General features: G+C 41.0%; 1 protein-coding gene across 2 annotated transcripts; it reads right to left on the bottom strand.

The window, feature by feature from the left end:
• Positions 1 to 559: 559 nt before the first annotated feature.
• Positions 560 to 10,994, bottom strand: PVALEF (parvalbumin like EF-hand containing). 2 transcript variants are annotated; one of them, XM_026675752.2, is made up of 5 exons: positions 10,767 to 10,994; positions 5,025 to 5,134; positions 4,079 to 4,214; positions 1,971 to 2,086; positions 560 to 643 (listed from the first exon to the last, which is right to left on the bottom strand). In XM_026675752.2, the coding sequence occupies exons 2-5, from the start codon at positions 5,128 to 5,130 to the stop codon at positions 597 to 599; spliced, it is 405 nt and encodes a 134-aa protein (XP_026531537.1). In that variant the 5' UTR covers positions 5,131 to 5,134; positions 10,767 to 10,994; the 3' UTR covers positions 560 to 596. The 2 variants fall into 2 exon arrangements, with proteins under 2 accessions (XP_026531537.1, XP_087812113.1); XM_087955987.1 differs by lacking the exon at positions 10,767 to 10,994 and adding an exon at positions 9,036 to 9,308.
• Positions 10,995 to 11,829: the final 835 nt, after the last annotated feature.

The following is an 11,829-nucleotide window of genomic DNA, read 5'->3' as shown; positions in this document are numbered from 1 at the left end:
GTAACCAAAACTGTCCCCACTGCATATTTTGCACACCAACAGGTCTCCACTTCCCCAAAGGGCAGAGCCAAGGAAAACAGGATTTAATCCTCAAGGCAAAGGGAGCAGTCAGGGCACTGGTAAATTTAATGAATAAAGACTAGGGACGGGGGCAGGTTGCAGCAAAGAATAGGGAAGGATAGACCTTCTGTTCATTGTTGTTCTAAAAAAAGCTGGCCTTGTTCTTTCCCCACAACTACATGTCTTCCACCGGGCAAGTATAGGCTAAGGAAAATATTCCTGTTCTCATGCAACATAGCCAGGAAAGAACCTATTCAAAAGATCGGGCAGGGCATTTCATAACAAACTGCTTGTTCCAAAAGAGGCCACAAAGAGAAATATAATGCATGCTTTGATTTGTTTCTGGGGCACTACGGAGGTCATTCAGCAAGCTTCAGGTGTGCGCCCCCCCCTCCAAAAATCTTCCTGCAAAAAAAAAAATGTACTTCAAGAAAAAAAAAGATGATTGGAGATACAAATACTAACAGATCCCAACAACCACCCCAGCCCAGGACACCAGTTTTGAGCAGAGAAGTAAGAGGTGGATTTATTTTTCTCTATTTTTTCTCGGGAATCTTCTCCTTGGTGACCATGTCACTAAACTCTGCAATGCAATAAGATAATCAGAATGAGTAGAGTTTGCATTTAAAAAAAATTATATAAGGCAGTAACTCCCCGCTTTCTTCTCCCCACCCCTCAATCCCACCCCAAATATAAGAACAAATCTTTCATGGGATAGAGGGTAGGGAGACCATTTCCTATCCGACCTGATGAATGGCTACTTCTCTTTCAGCTAGGTTGCAGCTCTTCATAGTTTACAGAGGGAAGTAATTTAGAAAGGCAGAACAATGTTTTATTTGCTCACTTTACCAGCAGCAAAGCTGGCCGAGCAAGCTGCTTATATAAATAGGAAGCAAATGTCTTCATTCATTTGCACTGATGATGTTACATAGTTGGGTAATTAAATGTCTGGTAGCAAACAACCAAGTTGAGAGAGCACCGAGGACCCTACAGTGCTTTATTTCTATGGAAAATGACTCCAACTGTGACAATTTTATCATCGGATGTTAATCATCTGTCATAGCTGTTTCAATGGTTTTCAGCGAGTAGTAGTGTGGAATAGCAGCCCTCAACCATCACTCTGGGCTACATTGGTCTGAGCTTTGTAAGTAAAGATGATCTAGGTTGTGTGTGGTTCTTTTAAATTAATTGGATTAAAATGTGCCAAGAAATAAATAACTGGCTCTAATCTAATAATGTTTGTAAAATATGCAGTAGCTGACCATTAAAAGTCGGAATTAATGTAGCCATGCCTCTGCGTTATGCTGTAGTTCCCAGCTCCATTTGTTTCATGGGAACCTAGAGCATCTTTTTGGAGGTGGTGTGAAAGTCTCTTGTCTTTCTTTCTGTAGCCAGTCACACCCACCCACCATTTTGATGTCACTCTCTTCTGCGGATATGCTGCTCGTTCCACGATCCTTGCTTTTTAATTGAACCAACACTGTTACAAGCTCTTCTGACTTTCTAGTTCTAATATTGTCCTCACAACTTGTCCTAGAGGTGAGCTTTGCATAATAGTGGCTACTCTGATACTTTATTATTTGCCTTAGAATAGTCACATTTTCCTTTAAAAGCTTGTCACAGCAATTGAAGGCCAGAATAGTCTCAGAAAAGTTGCTCGCACCTCGTGGAGTCTGTCTAAAAGTATAAATGATTCTTTGTAATATGACAAAGCTGCATTTGTATTTCTGCTATGGGGAACAATTACACAGATAATATTTAATTTGTTTAATTTAATTCCAAGCTAAATCAAATTTGGCTTTTGTTTTGGCCCTGCCTGCTTTCTGTGTGGTCTTCTGTCCACGAAAAAAGAGTGAGTCTTTTCTCTGAAAAAGGTGATACTTTTGTTCTTAAGTTCTGTTTCTGCCCACCTTGAAAATCAATCCTCCCATCGCCATCTGTGTCTGCTGCCTGGATCACAGCTTCTGCTTCTTCGTCTGACAAGGGGACAATTGGCATGTTACTCGGCACTGTGGCTAAGATGTACCTGTCGGGGAGAGAGGTGGAAATTGAGGCACAGCAAGGGAGATACATTGGGCTTAGTAACTCCCTGTGCCCAATCTTTGCATCACCATCATCATCATTATCACTCTCCTCCTCCTCCTCCTCCTCCTCCTCTCATCTCTTCCTTCTTGCCCATTTTTACTGAGATTAGCCAGGAGCAAAGCAGTTCCAAAAATAAATCTTCTGACTTACCTGAATAATGTAACTTCATTCCCCCCCTTCCTCCCAACCTGTTGTCCTCTAGGGGTCGAATGACAACTCTTGTTGCCCCTAACTATATGGGCTGGCAGGCTGACAGGAACTATAATCACAAGGAGCATGTGCTTGAGGAATGCTGTTTATTGTCTTTCACAGGGCTATGCTATTCTCCCTGCTCTGGATTTCTGCTCACCTTATTTATCTTTTCCTCTTGACCTCCGGAAAGGATTTAAACAAAAATGGGAAAATTGAAATGTCTGCAAATATGGATGCAGTGGGCTTTTGAAAATACATCGTCGTATGAAATTAAGATTGTGATTAGTAGATGGACTAAAAATATAACAGAGTAAAATGATGAGACACAAGACACTTTTTTATTTAAGAAGGCACGTTGGATCTAGTCCTGTGTAAGGTAATTGGATGCAACAGAAGACAAAATTTGAACAGGCCGTGTAATGGGATTCAACACGCGCGGTGGACATGATGAGTTGGCAAAGGTTGCGTCTGTTAACCTTTTCTCCCTAACTGTTACAGTGAGAGTTCCGTTCTATTTAATCGACAGGAAGTCGGAACAGCCTTTATAGGAAATTCCAATTCTGCTTTTCAATCCACTTAATTCTGGCAGAATCTACAGAAAACAGGATTGGTCATATTCATTACTTAATATAAGGATTAACCCTTATGCTAAATGCACTATCATAGCTGTATAATCTCTGGCAAAGCTGTCAAGTTATGACTCAGACTAATTTTATGTAGTTATTGATGTGATTTCAAAAGGAGAGAGAAAGAGAGAAAGAGGGAGGAAGAGAGAGAGAGAGAGGGGGAGGGAGGGAGGGAGAGAGAGGGAGGGAGAGAGGGACACAGAGAGAGATTATGGGCACTTTTGTTGCCAGACTGACTATTTCTAATCATAGGACTCATTTAATTTGTAAACATGGCTTAAAGCATGTATTAAAAGGCATGCATTAAATGGCTTAAAACGTATTAAGGATATGCAGAAGTCTAGAGTTTTGAGATGCCCTAAGAATAATGGTTGGCTTGAAAAAAAATAAATAGGAGACCTCAAGAATCAGTGCTTTGAAGGACATGTGCAAAATATATTACAATGGCTTCAAGGATCTCTAGAAAGCCTCTCATCATCTGAAAAACTAGACCAGTTCTGGAAAAATGGCTTCAACAATCCTTGAAAAACCTGGAAAAGATAAGTCCTGAAACCTCAAAACAAGATGCCAAACAATGGCTTGAAACACCTGTAAAGAACCTTGAAGAAAATTAGCGCAGTGGTTAGGAGGCTGGTATGATGATTGGCAGGCTGGCATTCGAGACCTGGTTGCTGCTGCAGGACAGGGTGAGCTCCTGTCACTCGCTCCAATTCCTGCCAACCCAGCAGTTTGAAAGCAGGTGACCATGAATAGATAGATCGATACCTCATTGGTGGGTGGCTTAGCAGGGACATGAAAGGACTCCCCCAACTGGGTGTCCTCCAGGCATCGGTGATGACACTGGCTAATCCTTTCAACCCAGAAGTGCTTTGGCACTCCCAACATGATTGTAGTAGCTTCTAAAAACTGGTAAGTCCAGGAGTCAGCTAAATCCAGCTGAATGTAACCCCTCAAAAATTAACAAATGTAGCTTATGAAATTAAAAGTGCAATGACAAGCTGATGCCACTCCAACATTTTGTACCTCTCCATCTGTAAAATAAAGCAAGCAGCTACACCTGCCCCTTATTAACTTCCCCTTATGTTTCATAGTAATAGACAGCAACATTATCTTACTTGATTTCATTCCATTCAATGAAACCACTGTCATCCTTGTCAAGCAATTTGAAGGCTTTACGCAAGTGAATCTCCCTCTCGTCTGATGTCATAAACTTCTGCATGTATTCAAGGAACTTGATGTAATTGAATGAAGCTGCAACAGAACGGATAATTTTTAATTGTTAGCATGATATAAATATGGCCTGCAGAACTTTATTGACACTGAATGTGGAAGCTCTTGTTTTCACATGTAGAACATAACTATGGCTCACTTCACATCTCAGATAGACACAAGCCCAAATTTAACATTGAAAACTATAGTACTGGACGTCTGTGACCTACAATCATTCATTTAAATGTCTATGGCAGGGGTCCTCAAACTTGGCAACTTTAAGACTTGTGGACTTCAACTCCCAGAAGCATAACTGGCTGGAGAATTCTGGGAGTTGAAATCCACAAGTCTTAAAGTTGCCAAGTTTGGAGACCTCTGGTCTATGGAGATTCTCTATTCCTATGGGACAACCATTCATTTAGATTGTTTGAATTTACAACAGCGCTTAAAAAGTGACTTATGATCATTTTTCACACGGATGACTGTTGCAGCATCCCCATGATCAAAATTTGGACACTTGGTAACTGGCATGTATTTATGACGGTTGCATGTCCCAGTATCCATGCAACCATCTTCTGACAAGACAAGTCAAGGGGGGAGCCAGATTCACTCAACAGCCATGTTACTAACTTAACAACTGCAGTGATTCTCTTAACAACTGTGGCAAGAAAGGTCATAAAAATGGGGCAAAATATTACTTAACAACTGTCTCACTTAGAAACAGAAATTTTGGGCTCATAGATCAAGGACTACCTGCTTATGTGAATGCAGGTTATCAATCCAGATGTGATATCTGATATCCTTCAGGAATCTACTGTACATTCAGCCATTTTGGTTTCTTTCATTCCTTACCATGGTGCCTCATTTCTGAGGGCAACAGGTCGAGATCTTTGTCCGTCAGGGATGTACCCATGGCCAAGGCCATTTTCTTGACTTGGCAAGCAAAATCATCTTCCATGCTGCTATTGATTGTAAAAAAAAGAAAGAAAAAAGAATTTAGGGGAGTATTAAAAAATGTGGCAGTTCCTTTCTTGCACATCAGCAGCGGCGGGAGTCTGACACATCCTAACCAATTCTAAAGAAGGTTCTTTTAAAACAGTAGAGACTTACAACAGTTTGTTCAGTGACTGTTCAAAGTTACAACAGCACTGAAAAAAGTGACTTGGGACCATTTGTCACACTTACGACTGATGGCATCATCCCCATGATTCCTTGATCCAAATTCAGACGCTTGGCGACTGGTTCATATTTATGACGGTTTGCAGTGTCCCAGGGTCATATGATCCCCTTCTGTGACCTTCTGACAAGTAAAATCAATGGGGAAGCCAGGTGCACTTAACAACTGGGATAAGAAAGATCGTAAAATGGGGCAAAGCTCACTTAACAGAAAGTTTGGGCTCAGTTTTGGTCGTAAGTCAAGGACTACCTGTACTTCCAAAGGATATTGTTCCAGTTCAGTTTTATTGGCAGCACCCCTCTAAAATAATCAAGTGATATTATCCACCCTAACAAGAGATAGCAGTTTCTAGAAATCGGAATAACTTTAGGAGGGGAAAATAATGTTGTGCAAAACTTCCCAAAACAACCCAATGAGAAATATGTTTGCCTGGGGGAGGTCACATAATACTGGTAGGAAATGAGCAAAGCAAGAATGAGAAAAATAAATTGAGCTGGGGAAAATAGTAGCAAAGAAGAAGGCATGGCTGGTTGACTAGAAGAACCATTTCAACATGTGTCACTGCAATTACATTCAGGAACAACCTTGCTGTGTCCTAATGTGATTCTTTTCACGGAAGCCAAATGAGCCTGAATTATGGTGTGATGATTTAATGAGCATCTCCAGTTTTGGACTTCATGCGAAATCCTGGTAAATCCTGAATGGAAAAGCTTCCAACCTTTTAATTTCAACCATCCTGATGAGAAGGAAGAGAATAATTCCTTCTTGTAAAGCTAATCCATAATTTAGCATTCCGAGTGATGCTCCCGCCACCACTATTGCCATGGTTTCTAATGTTGTTTTCATATTCTTATAAACATATCAAGATTTTTTTTTGACAAAAAGTCACATATAATATCTTTTTGATTTAGCACTAGGGTTATAATACCCCAGAGGACAAAGTGCTAGAACAAAAGAGTTTTGTACGTCTTGCTTTCAAGCATAAGAAGGGAGCTGAATTCTGTTTTTTTTAGAGAAGAGGCATAATTTCTGTCACTGATTGTATTTATGAGGACTGTGGATGTTGCCCATGTTTGCATGCCTCAAGTCAGGTTATATATTTAAGACCCTGTTCAGATCTATTTGTGTCTTCCTATGACAATTCCCTAGGTCAGCCTTCCCAACTTATCTTTTTGGCTTCTTGGCTGGCTGGGATTAATATTTATTTATTATTTATTTATGAAATCCGTGTCTATTTTCCCCTGCCAATGGATGATATCAAGGCAGCCAACAAATTAATTTTAAAAAGTTATAGAAATTATAAAAATGCATTCTAAGCCTCCCCCTCCAACATAGTGCCCTCAACTTCAACAGCTAAAAGTCTGTTTTTACATCAAAGTCCTGCTCAAATACAAATATGTTTGCTATAGAAATAGATTGTCTCCCTTGATAGGAAGTTCTGAAAACTGGTAACTACTGAGAAGGATTTTTCCAACCTGAAGTGACTGGATTGTGGGATGAGACTCTGCTGAAGCTGTTGATGGCCAAGCAGAGTTGTGTGGGGGAGACTATTTTCCAGATAAAGTTTGAAAGAAAGCACAGCCTGGAAAATCTTGCACTATGCCCTTCAGCTTTCATTCCCATGCACAACAGGAATTCCTAACAATTTCCTCTGATAAAATCCATTAATCCAAAGTAGATTTCAGTTCTAAGTGAAGGGACAGTATTGGTTACTGCGATTATCTTCCATTTAATCCAAAGAAAAAGCTTTCAATTGCCTGCTAAAACCACAGGCAGATTTCAAATTCCAGTAAATCCTGTTGTACTGAGCTAGCTACTGATCTTGCCAATGACACTGTCAGCAGTTCATTCTCCCTGGCTCTTTCCCCATCGCCAGCAGCCAAGTGTCTGATAGCTGAGGTGAACTTTGATATGAGTCACACTTACTTCCACACTTTGCATCATATTCTTCATTTAATAACACAAATGGAAATCCCTGCCCATTGGCTGGATGGCAAAGGGGCATGAATGATCAAAGGGGAGATTGCTACTAATGACATTTATGGAAAAAGAGATAAAAGACCAGGTGGTAGCCTAATCTGTGGGGTGGGACAGGGGATCTGGGAAGGCCATGTCTAAATGGGGTAGTCTCTCTTGCAATCAAAAATTATGAAAGAGGTATATCTAATATTTTAATATTGGAATATTTGGGCTATTGTAGAGCAGAAAAATCAGGGTGGGGTGTCCTTGATGCACTAATGATGTGGGTTTGGGTAATGAAATATCTGCAAGAAAACAACCAAACTCAGAGCACAAAGGACCCCTCATGTCAACCCTGAGCTGCAAATATTCTCCTCTGTCAGCCGGAAAAATCATTTATGCATATGAATGAGGAAAGTCCCTTAATATTGCTGAAGCTCTCTTCCAGGTAAAATGGTATCTTGCCACATCTCTGCCTTGTTCTTCGGAGGCCTGATGAAACTGCCTGCAGATTCACAAGCTGTCAGCTAGCCATGCCATCCATCAATCACTCTTAGTTTAAATGCAAGGATATCTGATAACCAAAGTGGTATGTATCTGAGAAAATTCTAAAATGCTGTTCCTTCTCAAGGATAGGCAAGCTAATGTCAGGTCTCCAGTCTTCTCTTCATTGATTAATTCAAGGAATGAATATTGTGATTTAGCAGTTCCTTCTTCCTTTTCCACAAAATGAACTACTCTGTAAGCAATTCATATTTTCTGGCAACCCTTCCAAGTCATTCTTATTCTAGATTGCACGGACGTCATTTAAAAAGCCTTTTCAAATTCCTATTTACCGATAATTGGACAAGTTAATATTCTAAACACAAGGGCATCTATTTCTCAGGCAAACCCAGCCATCCAATCTTCTTCCCAAACTTTTCTAAGCTGCGTTTTCAGTATAATATTACAAGTGGAAGATGGGGAGCAGAAGCCAGAAAGGCTGAAATCAGATTGTTATGACAGAAGAATCATCACCGATAGTTTGTTTGATCGAGGCCCCCAAGATCATTCAGCATTTGAAGAATACTGTGCAGGTTGCAAATGCAACTAGGAGTAATGGTTGATAGCAAACAAAAGGTTGCAAACATCTTGCAAGGCCCTAAAAAAGAAGTTGGAACAGCAAAAGACCAGAAAATGTATGTACACAGCTGGATGAGAAGCAGGGCTGCATCCACCTGTGGCTTCTCAGATGGAAAAATCAGAAAAACAGTGATTCAGTCTGGCAATCAAAAGACATTGTGGTGAGAGGCTGCCAAACTGGTGCAACCATGGCAGCTGTCCCCAGGTCACTCCTTAAAGGGCACCAAGGTGTTCATAATGGCAATGAGATCAGTTTGTTTGTTTACAAGCGACCTTTACAGAGTAAACTCTCTACACGAGCTCTTTCAAGAGCCATTGGGGAGAAAGATTACCCAGTGCTTGGTTGCCTGTCCCAATTGTTCCTTCACACCCAGTGCTGTGCTTCAGGGCAGTGAGATAATTGGAGACTGGGAACAAGCAGCCCCTGAAGAGTCATTATTCAATTACAGTGTAGTGTGGACCAGGAGCCTGCATGTATAGTGTGAAATTTAGGAATAGCAATAGCACTTAGGCTTATATACTGCACATTTCTTTTACAGCCCTCTCTAAGTGGTTTACAGAGTCAGCCTGTTGCCCCCAACAGTCTGGGTCCTCATTTTACCCACCTCGGAAGGATGGAAGGATGAGTCAACCTTGAGCCTTGTCAGGATCGAACTCCAGGCTGTAGGCAGAGTTTGCCTTCAATACTACACTTTATAAAATGGGGATGGAGAGGGCTGAAGCCCTGTTCCAAGTTTACTCTCTTTTTTTTTAATGCCAAATAACATGAGCTGTGGTATCTAAAGCTCTTTGCTGGCAAGAGTGTTGTTTGGTCCTGGAGCTCAGCGTGCTCTGAAGAACGCTGGCCCTCGTCTCTGCCTGGTGACCCTTCTGCTCTTAGGGAGTCTTATATTCACAAGGCAACAACTTGTGATGTGAACCTGTTCTAGGATTACGCTCAGTCTAAATAACTCAGCTTTCCCCATGGACCCCCTGATCTGCCTGCCAAGAGTTTATTTAGGAAAGCAATTCTTCCCTCCCTGAATTTGGAAAGAACAGACATTCTCAGAGGGGGTGTTTGCCTTGGAAGCTGGGCTGTTCACTGCTCAGAGAAAGGCAGAGGGAAACAACCCAGGTGAAAGCATGAGATGGGGATACGTGAGATCTGACATTTGGTCCAATGTTTAAACAAAAATAACCAGCGCTGTTCATCAAAATAAGACACCCTGCAGAAAGTATTGTTCTCTCTTGTAATGATTGTGTGTGCGAGATATTGTGTGCCATCATATCTAATATGCTTCCCCCCCAAATTCTACATTTTCCTACCCTTTATTGGCTTTAAGGCCATCAAAAATATAATTTTGCTTGGATCTGTTGGCTTTTAGCAGACCCCAAGATCCCCTTGTTTGGATTGTACTTTCCCTGTCCTTTTGCTTCATCAAACTTTTCCTTCATTATCATAAGTATTTTAGCTGTATTTTCTCCACACCCACGTTTTTGCAAATCACTCTCTCCCAAAATTCTTTCCGAGGCAGCATTGACATTTATCTGCACAATAAATATAAAATAGTATTTTCCACCCCCTCGCCAGCCTTGATTTATTCTGTCTTAATTAAAAAACTGCACTTAGCAAGCTGTTGGCACAGGATCACCAGAAGTAGCAGCCAGAGCTGCAATAAGCTAAAAGAAAAGACAGATCTGGAGTCTTGGATATGGATAAGCCAGCCTTCCTCAACCTGGTTTCTTCAAGATGTGTTGGATTACAACTCCCATCATCCCAAAAAGTGGGATTGGAGAAAGCTGGATTCAAAGAATAGGATATACAGTATATTAACCTATTACAAATTCGATATGAATTAATCACTACCTTTTCATGCCATTCCTTCTAACGGCAATGCTACTATTAACACATGAAATACTGCTTTCAGACAATGGTTTTGGCTTTAAGTAATAGCTTGTTTTGTGTTCGCTGACTTTCCTAGGAAGGTAAGCTTCTAGTTGGCCATAGCCTTGTCAGAATTGTTGCCACACAGTGAAGCTGTGGATGTAAATATTACTGATTTAATTATATCCAACATGGTTTCATCCCATCAGATATCTTTCTTTTTCGCTTCTGAAACATCACTAGGATGGTGGCCCTAACCTGTTAACTAAGGACCATATGATTCTTGTAGAACTTAACGGACTGACTTGGTTCCCTGGTTTCAGAACTTCCCTTTTGCAATGAGCACAACGTTCCCTGATTATGACTCCAGTGCTTTGACGAAAATTTAATTGCACTGGTCTTCTTCTCTTGGTGACAACCCCATTCAGGTTGTCTCTTTTTTTAGGCATTGCATATCCCAGCAGGTACTTACCTGCCCCAGATGTCCTCTGTTCGAAGCTGACAAGATTCTTGTTGAAAACCTAAACCATGTCTCTGGCTTTTATATGGCCCCTTGCTCAGCTTTGCTATTTAAGGGAAAGTGCACCTGTCAGGAATACATCCTGTAATTCTCCTGAGCCCTTTCGAGACACTATTGGATCATCTTGGAGGGTTGTGGTGTTATCAGTTGTCACTGGCACTTGGATGCCCAGCATCGAATATCATCTTGGGCAGGGCAAAATCTTTAGTACGGACTCCACATGATACCAAAAACAAACAAGCAAACCACTCCTTCTCTGTTATGTGATGCGATGGAGCTTCTCCCCAAAAAATGGGAAGAGGGATATATGAGTCATCCTTGTGTTTTTGGTCCTTGTATTTCTTTTCTTTTTTTCTTTTAGTTTCCACAAGTTTTTTTTTTAGGTGGGCCAATTTCACAATAAAAGAGCAGACAAGTCTCCTGTTGCAAATGTTTGTTTCAAATAGTGTCATTTTCCTGCATGTGTGTTTCATCTTTATCGTCATTCCCAAAGGGCCTGGCAATAGAAAATGCAAAAATAAAAACAAAGGTTTGAATATGACCTATGCTAGAGCTGTCCTGTCCTTTAGAATTGGGGGGGCAACTTTGGGATATTAAGCATCTGTCATGGTAGGCATGGAGCAGAATCTACAGTATTTAACAGAAAGCAAAACTGTTGCGTTACTCCCCCCACCACCACCATTTCTCTTTCTGAGAATACTTTGGGCACTGAAATGGGCTGGGAAATGCAGAATATTATTTATTAGATTTTTCATCCCGCCTTTATTACTTTATGACTAAATGAAGACAGTAAACCTGCATAAGACTCCTCCTTCCTCCTATTTTCCTCACAACAACTTCTTTGTGAGGGGAGTTTGGCTAAGAGATTGTGACTGGCCCAAGGTTACCCAGTTATGTTTCATGTCTAAAGCAGGACTAGAACTCACAGTCTCCTGGTTTCTAGACCAGCACCTTCACCACTATACCAAATTGGCTCTTTGTGCTTAAGGCTAAAGTTTTGCTCTGCACCATGCCA

Source organism: Notechis scutatus, chromosome 2 (genome assembly GCF_049901735.1).
Source record: "Notechis scutatus isolate UNSWTSFEM ecotype Mainland chromosome 2, rNotScu1.2, whole genome shotgun sequence".
Taxonomy (NCBI): Eukaryota; Metazoa; Chordata; class Lepidosauria; order Squamata; family Elapidae; genus Notechis; species Notechis scutatus.
This window is presented reverse-complemented; position numbering and strand designations above follow the sequence as displayed.